Source organism: Eschscholzia californica, unplaced genomic scaffold (genome assembly GCF_041429995.1).
Source record: "Eschscholzia californica isolate CP2 unplaced genomic scaffold, dmEscCali1.0.p SCAF_4, whole genome shotgun sequence".
NCBI classification, from domain to species: Eukaryota; Viridiplantae; Streptophyta; class Magnoliopsida; order Ranunculales; family Papaveraceae; genus Eschscholzia; species Eschscholzia californica.
Window position 1 is genome coordinate 23534183 of NW_028238461.1, and position 14289 is coordinate 23548471.

At 34.4% G+C, this 14289-nt stretch overlaps 1 protein-coding gene and 1 pseudogene across 4 annotated transcripts; both read right to left on the reverse strand.

The window, feature by feature from the left end:
• Window positions 1–4190: 4190 nt before the first annotated feature.
• LOC147543752 (putative caffeoyl-CoA O-methyltransferase At4g26220) lies at window positions 4191–7684 on the reverse strand. 4 transcript variants are annotated; one of them, XM_086637743.1, is made up of 7 exons: window positions 7372–7684; window positions 6127–6192; window positions 5950–6029; window positions 5214–5358; window positions 4993–5127; window positions 4411–4739; window positions 4191–4360 (listed from the first exon to the last, which is right to left on the reverse strand). In XM_086637743.1, the coding sequence occupies exons 2-6, from the start codon at window positions 6166–6168 to the stop codon at window positions 4446–4448; spliced, it is 696 nt and encodes a 231-aa protein (XP_086493869.1). In that variant the 5' UTR covers window positions 6169–6192; window positions 7372–7684; the 3' UTR covers window positions 4191–4360; window positions 4411–4445. The 4 variants fall into 4 exon arrangements, with proteins under 4 accessions (XP_086493869.1, XP_086493871.1, XP_086493872.1 ...); XM_086637745.1 differs by adding an exon at window positions 6635–6747 and having other exon boundaries at window positions 4191–4739; window positions 7372–7526; XM_086637746.1 differs by having other exon boundaries at window positions 7368–7517.
• A 5612-nt stretch (window positions 7685–13296) lies between these two features.
• LOC147543753 (uncharacterized) lies at window positions 13297–13889 on the reverse strand (annotated as a pseudogene).
• Between the last annotated feature and the right edge of the window lie 400 nt (window positions 13890–14289).

Consider the following 14289-nt stretch of genomic DNA (forward strand, 5'->3'; position numbering starts at 1 on the left):
ATAAACTCCTCGAAACCTAGGATTTCCGCTAGATTTAACCCAAACGAGAAACCCTTGACTTCAATGTGTAGCGGCGAGAAAGTCTCTGAGATCTATCCCACCACCACTCCGTTAACGATTAGTTTTTAGTTGTTTTAGAATCGTTGGATCAAGAAATTTAGATGATAATCGGATGAACACCAAACAGAAAAACAGGAGTAATATACTAATATGTTTACTTAGTTTAGCTCCTTGATTTTGATTGAAGAGAATAATTCTTCTTTCAATAATACAACGTACCAAACAGTTGACATTATTGGTAGTTTTTTTTTGTTCTTTGAAGTTCTTGGTAGGTAGTAGGTGAGCTCACAAAAGAATAAAGTAAAGTCGGTACGTGAGATTTAAGAATCAAACAACTTGGTAATGTTGTAATTAGACCCTTACCCTGGGTTCGTTTTTCATCTATTTGGAGGGACTTAAAAGGCATCAAAATTAGAATCTCTCCGGCCCCTTAGATTCTTGTTTTCGAGCTTTTGAATTTAGATCTAAAGTTCACCTAATTCCGGTTTCAAATATTGACGTTTCGTTTTAGATATAAATATTGAACACGCAAGTATTACTTAAAATTGAAAAGTAGTGAACTTTAGTTTAGTACCCCATCTATGGGCGTTCTACATCACTTTGGCCATGCAGGGAAATCGGTGTTTTGGTTGAATTACGAATTAGGACATTGTCGAATTAAGATGTACTTCACATGTTTTCGTTGAACTACCAATCACTTGTTCTACTATTTAATGGACTTTGGATCTGAATCAAACATCCTGAAACCTTAAATATCTTTTTGAACAGTTGTTTATATGTTTTTTTCGTTTCAATTTATGATGTGTTTAGACGAAGGAATCAAGAGTTCAAATGTTTTTTTTGTTTACTTGGTAATTAATTTCTTCCATTTATAATTAATTGGTTTTCTTTAAACGCATCTTTTAAAGCAACAAGTTGAAGAAACCGTTTTTTTAGGAAATCGTAAGAAAAAGAAAATATTTTTTCCTTAAAAAACGCTGTGTTTTAACTTTTTTTTAATGGTTTCCTGAAACTGTTCTCTCGAACGAGGGTTTTCAGAAAAACAATTTCCACAAAAATATTTTCAACAAAGCGGATTTCAACAAACAAAAAAAAGATGTTTGGGAAACCAAATAAATAAAAAAGATTTCAGAGAAGTGCTTGAAGAAAATGGTTTCCAAAAAATCGGTTTCTGGAAACAGTTTTCAGAAATGTGGTTTTGGGAAGAAGATGGACGGTTTTTTTGAAAAAAGTATAGTTTCCCAAAAAACTAACGGTTTTGGAATAAACTATATTTTCAAAACAATTATTTGTGAAAAAATTTGTTTTAAGAAAAGATATTATGGAGTATTTGGGGTTGATCTTTGAAATTTAGGTCTAATAATTCAAAATCTTCTCGGACTTTAAGGGGTAGAGTGAGATATTGGTCCAATACAAATTTAGAACGAATTTTTGGGCTTATAATCCAAAAAACGGACCCTAATAGGACTTTTAGTCCTCTCTAATCCTATAAAGGGTTTCAAAACCAAAAAAATAATACAAATTGATATCTAGTCCATTTGGTGTCATCTAGAGAGAAAACACAAATCCCTAGAATACCAAATAATTTATAATACCTAAACTAACCTTCCATATATATAAGATCTAATTTAAGCTCAAATCAACCAATATTCGTTTTCCTATTTTATCTCCCTGTTTCTCTCTCCAATTACCGACTCTAAAGGAAGAAAGAAATCTTTATCTTCCTTAAATTTGTAACCGAAACCTTCTCTTCCTATCTTTCTCTCTCTCTCTACATCTTCATCTTCTGAAACTATCCTCCATTAAAACAAAAAACTTTGTAACCGAAACCTTCTCGTCCTATCTTTCTCTCTCTCTCTACATCTTCATCTTCTGAAACTATCCTCCATTAAAACAGAAAACTGAGTTTCTAAGTTTAGGTAAAACTCAAACCAAATTTTATGTTTTCTGATTATGTTTCGATTGAAAATCTTCCATTAACTTGTTTCATTATCATTAGAGCTATTCAAAATCATCATCTTAATTGTTAATCAGGTAAACAATTTTCTTATTTGATGATTTGTTTCAGATCAAGAAAGTTATTATTGTCTTTCTCTCTCTAAAGTTTGTATTAATGATCACGATCTTCATGAGATTAATACTTCATTTCTAAATCTTACAAATCGAGTTTACTTATTGTTTTCAATCAATCGTCATATCAGTTATCAATAGATTTGGAGTTTATGCAAAGTATGATATTCAAATTTTCTCCAGATCTGATTTTTTTTCCGTACAGATTGATGAAACGTGATTCTGTCACACGGTTACTCGTAACAGAATTAACATTATATATACTTTAGAATAAATTACCATAATGTAACGTAAATTATATAAACTTTTCCCTGCGATGTATATCAAATTGAGAACACAATATATGTTCTGGTTCTGCAAATTTTTCACAAATAACATTAACATTATATTATTTTGTGTAAATCATACGTAATTTATGGAACATTATGTATGATTTAATATCAAAACAGTTCTCGTTTCATTATTATAACATCTTTGATTTACATATGTAAATCCTGTGTACTTTTTTGTAAAGTACATGTAATTTATTCAAATGTTCATATAATTTACTGCAAATAATATACTTGTATATATAATTTATTTGAATTAATCTATCTCACTTTGTTATCACAGATGGAGTTCCAGGCAGAATCATCAAATCAAAATAAGAAAATCAAACTGAAATCAGATGGTTGGGATAAGATATTTACAGAACTAGGACAGTTATTTCCTGGGGGTGCAAAAGCTTTTCGATATGCTCTTAGGCAATATAGCATCAACACCGGGCATGATTTCAAATTCATAAAGAATGATTCTAAGCGTGTTACTGCTGTGTGTCCTGTTGAAGATTGCAAATGGATAGTGCATGGATGGGCACCATTGAAATGCGTGCATGGATGGGCACCATTGAAATGCGATTTCATGTTCATATTGAAAGACATGGAAAGGAAACATGATTTCATTATTTGTGATAAATGTCTCATTATTTTTCATAAAGTTTGCATAATTTATTGTAAATTATACATAATATCGTATTTACAGTTTAGGTCAGAAATTACAAGGTTTGATCAATTAAAAACTTTTAAATTTTTGCTGTTATCATTGGTTATTTATAAAAAATTACCAAATCCTGTGGTAAATCACGGATACTTGTGAATAAATTATACATACTTTACGGTAATTTAAGTTATACCAGACAGAAATTGACATAATTTATCAAACAGATCTCTAAAAATTGATTTATGACGAAGCTTTGAACAACTATGTCACAACAGAAAAAACCATAAAAATCAACCCAAAATCTCACCATAACGTTGAAACAATCTTCTTTATGATGAAAAATAACCATGCAAAAAAAACTTGTGAAGAAATTATACATACTTTACAGTAGTTTTGGTTAAGATTTTTGTTTCTGATTGATTCGGATAATAGGAAAGAGAAAATTGATTTGGTTTCTAAATCTGTAAAGAGAGAGAGAAAATTGATTTGGAAATATCCGTGGTGATGACGTTTCGTTTTGGTTAGGATTTTTGTTTCTGATTGATTCGGATAATAGGAAAGAGAAAATTTGTTTTCCAAATCTGTTTAGAGGAGAGAGAAATTATGATTTGTTTCTATCCATTTTTTTTCTAATAAATCTCCATATTTTTTGCTAATAAATCTCCACGTCAAATTTGAGCGTGGGACATTGACGGTAATGTGTTTAGAAAGTGAGGGTTTTTATGTCCATAATGTAAAAGGACTAAATATCCATATTTTGAGAAGATTGGATCATAAACCTTTTTTGAATATTATTTTGGTCTATATACCCACCGACCCATTTAGAACTTATAAATCGATTTAGGATTTTTAGTAGCCAGACAAACCAAGAAATCTTGATTCCTACCATATCTTATTTTTCGTAGGAATCTTACTTAAATCCTACATCCGAACGCATCATTAATTAAATTTATACAAAATTCTAAAAGCACCCCCTAATCCAATTTATATAGTACTTTATAAAAGGACATCTTTGTGTCCAACTTATACATTACTTTACGAAGGCACCCCTTGTTTTCCTACTCTCCATCAAACACTTTAAAACATGTGAAAAGTTTGATTTTCTTTTTTTTGTTTGATTTTCTTTCTCATCAGAAACATTCATTTTCACATCCAAACGGAGCCTAAAATCAAAATATTGCTTAAGACAATAAAACATACGGAGGAAGTCTTATGGATGCTAAATATTGATTAGGTCATCTCTCAATTCTTCCTAGAGGCTTAGCTTCTATTGATTATAAAACATTGAGAATAATATCTTACTAAAGCATGATCCTTTTGATAAAGACAATAAAAGACTAATGCAGGCGCACGCAAACCGTAGATCCATCGCCGACAGGAACCTGTGAAATTTGAATGCGAGAGTCCTCAGCCAAGAACTTATTGAGCTCAATAGTTAAACGTCTAGAGTTTCTATTGCCCTCTGGAACCAAAGATTCATCGGAAGTTGCCACTGTTCCTCCCCAAAGTGTGTTATCATAGACAATCATCCCTCCAACTCTCAACAATTTCAATAGCTTCTCGTGATAATGTCGATAATTATCTTTATCTGCATCTACGTAAGCAAAGTCAAACGTTCCCTCATTTCCAGGCTGAAACAAACCAAGAGACAACAAACATATACAAATTCAGAAAGTTAATTAACAGCATACTAGAGCCTGTCTAGCACAATGCAAGTGGAAGCAGTGGTTTAGAAGACGAATGTCATAACGAAATAATGAAAATATTCAGGTAACAGTAGAGACCATTTCCCTTTCTCTGTTTTGTGCAATACACCTTGTTAAGACAACTTTTATGGATATTTGACATTGGGTGCGAGTCGTGGAGAATAATGAAAAAACTTACATCCTCCAATAGTTTGTCAAGAACTGGATGAGCAGCAGATTCGACAAACTCTATTTTATGTTCAACACCAGCCTTTCGAATAATTGGCAATCCAATCTCTTCATATGCTTCTCGGCTTAAGTCGATAGCTACAATCTACATCATTGTGCACAAATTCATTTAGAGTTAGGAACTCAGACATGACTTCGTAAAAAATAAATTAGGTGGTAAATATATGAGACCTTTCCATCATCTGGCAATGAAAGGGCAGTCAGGAGGAGTGAGTATCCTGTGAAAACTCCAATTTCTATAGTTTTCTTTGGATTGATTAGCTTCAACAACAAGGACATTAACTGCCCTGAATCTGGTGCGGTAGCCATTATAGCTCTGTGTAGAGAAAGAAGGTTAAAAAAATGTATCAGAAGAACGTAGTTCATTGACGAAGAAACTAGATTAATTTCTATGTAACATGGACACTCCATATAGATTTTTTTTTTTGTACCGGATTCTTGGATACTGATGTGAAATGGAACTTTAATGTGCGAAGCACTTAGTCTTACATTGATTAGTAAGACTTTCCAGACTTGGGTGATAGCATTATACCTTGTCTTACATATTTGCTAGGCCTTTTGGGTGAGTTTGGCGCCTAGATTGGTCAGACAGAGAAGCTTGCGGCAATCTGAAGCAGGCCATGTCAAGGACAAATCATGTACGTGGAACTATTCTTGTAATTGCGTGTGGCGCCTAAATGTTAGAGAATATGGCTAGTATTGGGGCAGGTGTGCGTCAGATACTCATGACGGGTACTTCCAGTCAGTGGGCATAACGGGAGATTTTGTGTGTAAGCTTGTATTTTCGTTTTGAGCGTTTTCCACTTATCATACCTGACACATTACCAGCATTTGATCCGGATATTTATAACAGTGTCCATGTTACATTTGTTTTAAGCTATCATATCATATTAAATTAAACAATTACCGGGGATGTTTTGCCGTAGCTTCTCTCAGCTCCTTGAGAGGCTCTGGTTCTCGCGGAAATACGCTGGTTTCCAATATATACTACCCACAAGGAATTCCAATGTGGAGTTGATAAATTAAAAACATAGAAAGGAGATAATGCAAAGAGATATACAGATTAAAACTATTAAAAGCATACCTCATACAACTCCTTGCTTTGCAACACTCCCTTGCCTTCCATTCTTCTCAACTATCTTCCAGCAATCTGAATCAATAAATCTCTTAAGAGGATAAATGTGCAGGTAGCTACTTAAAAATACGCTTTTTTGTTAGCACTCAATACCCTATATAGCTTCAGTTGCATAATTTTATCAGGAAATTTGACAAGGAAATATCCGATAGAGTGGATAGCATATCGTGCTGCATTTAGAGAGGATAGCATATCGTATTCCTAAGTTGTTCCTATAGTTAAAATTTCACTTCTACTTCGAAAAACATACTTCTAAGTGAAGATGTACAACCAATTTTACATGACATTTACCCACAAGAATGGCGACATTCGAGAAATATCCGATAGAGAACAGATATCGTGCATACCGTCTAATTATGTTAGTTAGAAGTTTATTTACTTCATATAAAAATGTCGACTTCTCACGCAGCAAAAAATAAAATGTATGAACTTAAAATTGCAATTTCTAATGCCATACCTTGTTAGAGGTAGAATTCTAGAAAACAGGCTGCAGTTTGGTAGCTTCTGTTGTAGCTTATGACTTTGTTTGAAGGTTTCTAGCACTTCAAGTTGTAACTCCTTATATATTGTCTGTGTATGTATGTGTGTGTATTATGTATATGTTCATTTAGTGTACAACAACTAAACAAAACAGCCGAAAAAGTGGGCCAACCACAGACCAAAATCTGACGTTGGCCGGCTCCCACTGGACGGACCATTTCTCTCTCACCAAGGCCCGTCCAATGGGAGCCGGCCACGGCCACCTCAGTTTTCGGCCTGTCATAGGCCCTTTAGCATTTTTATTTGTTATTCCCAATGGTTATGCTCTATTTAGTTTCTTCAACTTTTCAGAAGCAAACCCTTTTTGTACAAATTTTGGGCAGGGTATAGGTTTGGATAATTTTGGCCACTGGATGACTTAGACATAGGAAACACCCCACAGGCTTTTTTTTTTTTTTGTTGAAAGTACCCCACATGCTTTACTAAATGAAAATATTAATAGGGTTGTTGATATGATGGTTTTTTTTTTTTTGTTGAACTAATTGTTGATATGAAGTTCAACAAAAAAAAACTAATTGTTGATATGATGGTTGATTATAAACAAATGAATTAAAGATCAAATTACATGAAAAAGGTTTTTTTTTTAATTTGAGATGAAATATGATCCAAGAAACATAAGAATAAGGTTAAAAAGTTGAAAGACAAATAACTTACCCAAGGAAGTTGAAACCTCTTTTGATCAATCACCCACTCCCAGACCTGAAATCTGATCAAAATAGAGTGAGAAAACGCCTTGCTCCTTAAAACCACACTTGAAAATTTGGTAAGTCTAATATGAGTAGAAATGCAATTCTATCCCTAATTTTCACTTTCCTAATCCGTTCTTTTTTTTATATATATATCCAAAATATTATACTAATTTGGTAACTTAATAAGTACAAAAGGATTTGGACGGTTGTCTCCGAATCAGGACTCAGGGGACTTCTATATACACGAGTGACATGCCGACTCTCCTTCACTAAAAGACAAAATCCTTCAAAATTTTACTGCCTTCTAGACTGTTATTTTATCTAGGTGAATGATGATGTCACAAATTAACTTAAGATTTTATGTACATTTAGCATTTTTCTATTTTCTTAATTCTTGTCCTTCTAAAAAGTTGTCCATTACTACTCTACTTATTTCAACATAAGAGCTGGAAATATAGCATCTTTATCTGATTGAATTTTCTCGTGACAAGACCCTTTACAACAATGCTACACTTGTGATGATATACACTATGCGATCATTCTATGGATCATATAGAAAACGAGATGTGAACACTGTTTCCAACACGAGATTAATGACATTAAAATGGTGATCAATATGATTATAGCATTCCCAAAAGTCAATAAAAAGTTAGTGAAACACAAACAAAAATCTATCGAAAAATGGCAACCGCCAATCGACCCCTTCCTCAAGATGAATGTAGATGCATCCTTTACAACAGTTGAATCAAACATTGGAATTAGCCTAATTATTCATAATGTAGAATCCAAATTTATTGAAGCTCAGGTTAAAACTTCCAATGCGAGAAATAGCGGAGAAAGTGAAGCTATGGCCATTCTCAATGGACTAGAATGGGCAAAGGAACAGAACCACAGGTCAAAAAAATATAAACTTCAGGGCCATTGGCTTAAATCCATTTATGTTTCTATTTGTGAGCCTATAGCCCACTCGAATAATAGTTACGGCGGATAATGACGTTTCTGCCTTTCCGATATTCCTAGTTGACTAACAGGGAAATGGCGCAAGAAGAAACAACGTATATGATAATTCCTAAGGTATTGCAAAAATACGAGAAATCTAGAGTGAGAAAAAAAAAAATCTTAAGAACTACGATCGTTTTGATTATGAGAACCAAAAGTTTGTGTAACTCTATATCAAAAGAGCAATCGAAAGATCACACATGATATAATATAAATGGACAAATGAATTCGACAAATCTGTTAAAATGATTGTTTTTGCCTCTCCAAATTTTCAAGTCTTCCTCTCACAATTTTCGGGTTTTGATACAAAATTATGTATGTTATGTTCATAATGTCATATTTGTAGACTAATTGATTTTTTCCCCTTCTGTTGTCTAATCGCATATAAATGGACCCGAAGCAGATTTTTGGACCATGATGTTTTATTTAAACTTTCAACTGGTTTCTATTTCTAATTTCTCTTTCAAATTATTTTTTCTCTCTGAATGTTATTCTTTCTCCCTAATCTCTCAATATTTCTCACTCTTTATCTCTCCCTTTTTTTCTTTTATTTCCTTTCACACATATTTTCTCTCTTCAATCTCAACAAAATATTCATTCTTTCTTTACAATTTTTTCTCTCTAGATTTTCTGTTTTCTAAATTTTGTATTTTCTTTCACTAAATATTTACATTCAGTTTTATACTTTCTTTTCATTCTTTTGTAGCTATTTTCAATCTCTAAAACTTTCTCTCATTATATTTTAGGCAGACTTTTTTTTAAGTTTTTTTATATGTAAGAGACAACCACAAGTTTAGTAACGCCCCAAAATTGTTTCGCATTTAAAAATACATGATATACAAACTTTCTCTCATTACAGATCTAACAAACTTTCCCTCCAAAACTTGTGATCCTCTTTTTCTCTCTAGAACTGGTACAACTAAAAGATGTAATCCAAAATATCATACAATGAAATATTACTTCTTTTCTGAATTATCACTTGGCATCAGAGCTTAAGGGTTCTACAAAATTCATTAATGGAGGAAGCAAGCTCAAATAGTGGTTCAGTGTCGTCTTCTACTTCCCATACTCATCCTCAAACACTGAATGTTACTAATTTCATTTCTGAAAAACTTGACGAAACTATTTTTTTTACTTTGGCGCGATCAATTCTAAACAATTTTGATAAGTAATGATCTAATTGGTTATGTAAATGGATCTATAACAGCTCTGACACCTTTGATAACTGAAGAAGGAAGAGAAGTAATGATTATTACCTATCAGATCTAGAGGAAACAAGATAATTTTGTCAAATCATGTTTAAAGGACACCTTCTCCAGATCTATCTCTTCAAATGTATTAGGAATAAAACTTCTCAACAAGTTTAGAGTTATCCAATATGATTTATGCAGAAGAGTTCGAACTTAAACGATCTTCTCAGACGAGAGATTCAGAATACAAAGAAAGGATCAACAACGGTTGGTGAGTATTTAAGGAAAGTCAATTCACTCTCAAACTCACAAACGACTATAAATGAAAAAATCTCAGAAAAATAGATGATTCTTATAGTACTTCGAGTCTAAGAAAAGATTTTAGTCAACTTATAGTAGATAATGATAGAACTGCTCGGGTTACTTTTCCTGAGCTCAGATCTCGTCTTCTTCACCATGAACAGTGGTTATCATCTCGAGAGAAGAAGGACGATCAAAATGCATATTACGTGAAGCAAGAAAGACATAGAAATCAGAATAACAGGAAAAATCATCAAATAAAGTCAGGTCTTAAACAAAACTATAGATATAATTCTGATTGATCTAATAAAACACAAAACCACCCAAAACAAAGAGATTATCAACAAACAAAGGCTTATACATCAGGTACAAATCAAAATCATCATAATACTCAGAAAATACATAATCAAAAGAAGAGAACTTTGTTTTTTCATCTATTCCTTGTGGAATATGTCAAAAATGGGGCCACGAAGCAAGCAAATGTAGGTTTCAATATGCTACTTCTAGAGATGCAGACCCTTCTCATAATTTTGTTGTCCTTCACATTAATGGTTCATATAAAGGTAACTATATTGAAGAAGAAACTTTTCTTTCAGATGAAGAGTGCAATGTTGTAATTCTTGAAGAATGTTTAATTTCAAATGCAAATTCAAATAGGAACTCCACTTCTTGGATAGGAGATATAGGAGCATGAAGTCGACTCGTGATGAAAAAGTATTTTATATTTGTCAACCTTATCATGGAGTTGAACTTGTTATGGTTGAAACTGGCAAATTTATTCCTATTATGAGCATTGGTCACTCTGAAGATATGAATTCTTCACATCAGTTTGATTTGAATAATATTTTACTTGTTCCTAGTTTTAGAACAAATTTGCTATCTATTTCTAAGTTCATTAAGGACAATGACTGCTCCGTGGAGATTTTTTCCTTGGGGATATAGTGTCAAGGATTTATTTTCTCAATTTACAATTACATAAGGACCAATGGTAAATAATTTGTATCCTATTGAGTTTGATAGTCTATCTACAACTCAAATAGAGGCGTTATCTGCAAATTTGACTGCTTTTCTTACTTATGCCATAGGAGACTTGGTCATACTGTCAAAGGAGTTCTTTAGTCTCTTCATAAATGTAATTTGATTCACATGACATCTGAAGACCTACCACATGTCTGTGAACCTTGTCTACTTGGTAAGAGCAAATGTTAGCCTTTTGAGTTATCTTCTAGCTTGACTCCAGCTCCACTTCATCTTATTCGTTATACGTGACATTTGAGGCATTCTACAACCTATGGAATAAGATATTATATTCTATTTGTGAATGATCACAGTCGATTTTTATGCATTTATCTTATGAAACAAAGAAGTGATAGCTTTAGTTTCTTCAAGAAATTCAAATCTGCTTATGAAAATCTACTATCTGTTAAGGTGAAATTCTTTCAGTGCGATGGTGCCCCTGAATTAACTAAAGGAGAGTTCAAGAAATATCTAGATGACAATGGAATTCTCCTTAGGATATCTTGTCCATATACTCAGCAAAATGGCAAAGTTCAGAAGAAAAATTGGCAAATAACAGAGATGGCTAATACACTTTGTTTCCAAGATTCTGTCCCAAAGAAATTTTGATTTGATGCTTTCGAATTTGCTACTTACATTCTCAATAGTCTTCCTACTAAGCTTCTTGATGGGAAGTCCCTCTATGAGGCATTATGATGTGGCGTGAAAATGCCACATTTAGGTCACTTAACTTTGATGAGTTAGTTCTTTTCGAGTTTTATTTCTAATTATTTATGTGTTTTTATTGCTAGGTAGTTTATTTGGGGTTTGGCGTGTGGTTCGGAATAAAGAGAGCGAATTATCACATTTTTATCTTATGCGGCAAAAGGGGAGAAAAGAGAACCAGGGGTATTTTGGTTATTTTGGTCAAAATCAGAAGTCAACAAAAAGTGAAGTCAATGACGAGTCCGACGGTGAAAACGGAAGTCGATTCGGAGTTCGGACGGAGAAGTTGTGAATGAAAGAAGTCGAGGTTCAGTCTTGAAGCAAGGATTCTATGAAGGCACTCCCTTGGTTCTAAATGTAGAGACAAGATGAAGGCACTCCCTTGCTTTAGAAAGAAGCCCAACCCAAGAGCCCAAAGAGGAAGAGAATAATAGAGATTCTATGGGCACCTTTTTGGTCCAAGTCAAAATGGTTTAAGACTTAGTCAAGTTTGACTAAGTCTAGGGTTCTTGTTCTTGAGTTTGAAAGCTTGAGAGAGAGAGAAAAAGAGAGCAAGAAGGAGGATCCGGCCAAAGCATAGGCCGGCCAGCACACTAGGCCGACCTAGCTTTGGCCGGTCGAGCTGCTGCTCGACTGCAACACGAGCAGCAGCTCGGGAAGACGGGACAACAGGCCGGAACAGCAGCAGGCCGAGCTTGTGGAAGCTTCCAGTCTGTGCAGATCAGCTCGGGCAGGAGCAACAGATCGGGACAGAGCGATCCGGCACTAGGACGCGTCTGCAGAAGCTTCTTGGCACGGGTCTGCTCATGGGACGCGCACATGCAAGCATCCGGCCCGGGACAACACATTTTGCCGGATTTCAAGCTAAGTTGGCCGGATTCTTCTTATCTTTGGCCGGAATTTTCATGGTGTTCCGGCCTTGGGGCTTTTGCTCCCCATCATCTTGGCTAGCTACCCATGTGGTTTGATTTAGTTTTGGACTAAAAAGTTCTAGAGAAAGAAGGCTAGGGTTAGCTTTAATGGAGGTTGTGTTCTAAATGGAGAAGATGATGGTGGTCGCTATGGGGAACCCAGAATTTGCTAAGGGGAGATCGGCTGCACCTGAAAGACTCATATTTTCCGACGATCTTAGCCTCGATCCACATTGAAAAAGGGATTTTTGAGTTTAAGGTCCAAAAATAAGGGGGGTAATGAGCCATATATCCACTCCTAAATCAATAAATAAAATAAAACCAAAATAAACCGAAAATGTAAAATAAGTCCAAAAAATAACTATTTGGTGGGCCCCATGCATCAATCCTTTAATTATCTCTCATTTTTGCCCTTTCATAAATATTTTTGGGTTAATTCCATTTTGGCCCCCTAAAGATGACCAACTCGCCAAAATGGCCCCCTAAAGATGACCAGCTTCCAATTTGACCCCCTTTTGAGTTATTCCGTCAGTCAACTTTAACTGTTGATTTAACTTTTCCTTTTCTACCCCTCTATTCAAACGCTTTACCATCCTATCCTTTGTCATTTTCTTTACCAGCTATCATCATTTAAAAAAACTTTAATGTAATTCTTATCTCTTTTTACTTAAACACCCTAATTTCCTCCTTCTTTTCTTCTCTTCATCTCCCCTCTCTCTACTTTCTCTCTCTAGAAATGCTTGTGGGTGGTTTTGGATTAAGTGGTAATCAAACTTTATCCTTGTACCCATAATATCTTTTGAAAGGCCTGGGTGCATAAACAGGTAACAAAAACCCAAACAAATTAAAAGACCAAAAACCCATATCAGCAAAAGCAAGTCCTCTTCCAATATACAATCTCATCTCTCATCCACTATATACTTCATCAACTTTCCCTATTTCAGCTTTCAACCATTCCATTATACTCAAAACCCTCATTGCATTATAAAAAACAGGTACCATTACCCTAATTGGCAATGAAAACCGATCTGAATATGTTACTCCTTCCATAAAAACTTGACTAGCTAAAAGGAAAACATGGGGAGCTGCTGCTTTAATCTCTTCTTTATCACCATCATAGATTCCATGAAAATGTAAGCAATGGGTAAGAACAAACCAATTAGGGCAGCAATTGAGACATAAATAGTCAAGATTCGTCTTTTTTCACCAAAGATCGGTGGGTTTTCAATCGATGGGGATAAAGGTGGGAATGCAACTTTGGAGAGGAAGAGAATGTAGAAGAAAGATACGACAACAAAGGAGAAATCTTGTATACTTACCATTCCACTTGCTGATAAGACTATTATTAAAGCCAGAGCATTTAATTAGGGAAATGAAAGTAGTCTTTGGGTTTGTAAGGGTGACTTTGGTGGTTGTTCATGTACTACATCACCTTATGACATCTTCACTTTTCTAGAGAGAGAAAAATAGGGCTCTTGAAATTTTGAGGTGATGATTGTAGTTTGGAGATTTGTTTAAGAGAGAAAGAGGAAGAAGGGGGCTTGAGGATTTTAGAGAGAGAGAGAGAAAGAGGGAAGTGTGATGATAGAGGTGGAGGAATAAGAGGTGAGATGATTGTGAGGATGACAAGTGTTTTGGGGAAGATAATTACATTTAATTTTCTTCTTGCCTCCCATTACCACTTAATCCAAAATCACCCACAAGCATTTCTACAGAGAGAAAGTAGAGAGAGGGAAGATGAAGAGAAGAAAAGAGGGAGGA

What these genes read in the sequence shown, in the direction of transcription:
- LOC147543752 (XM_086637743.1), bottom strand. Translation starts at nt 6,168, where the DNA reads ATGGAAGGCAAGGGAGTGTTGCAAAGCAAGGAGTTGTATGAG. An exon ending in GCTACGGCAAAACATCCCCG is followed by an intron (nt 5,359 to 5,949) that starts GTAATTGTTTAA and finishes TTCTCTACACAG; the next exon opens with AGCTATAATGGCTACCGCAC. An exon ending in TTGACAAACTATTGGAGGAT is followed by an intron (nt 4,740 to 4,992) that starts GTAAGTTTTTTC and finishes GGTTTGTTTCAG; the next exon opens with CCTGGAAATGAGGGAACGTT.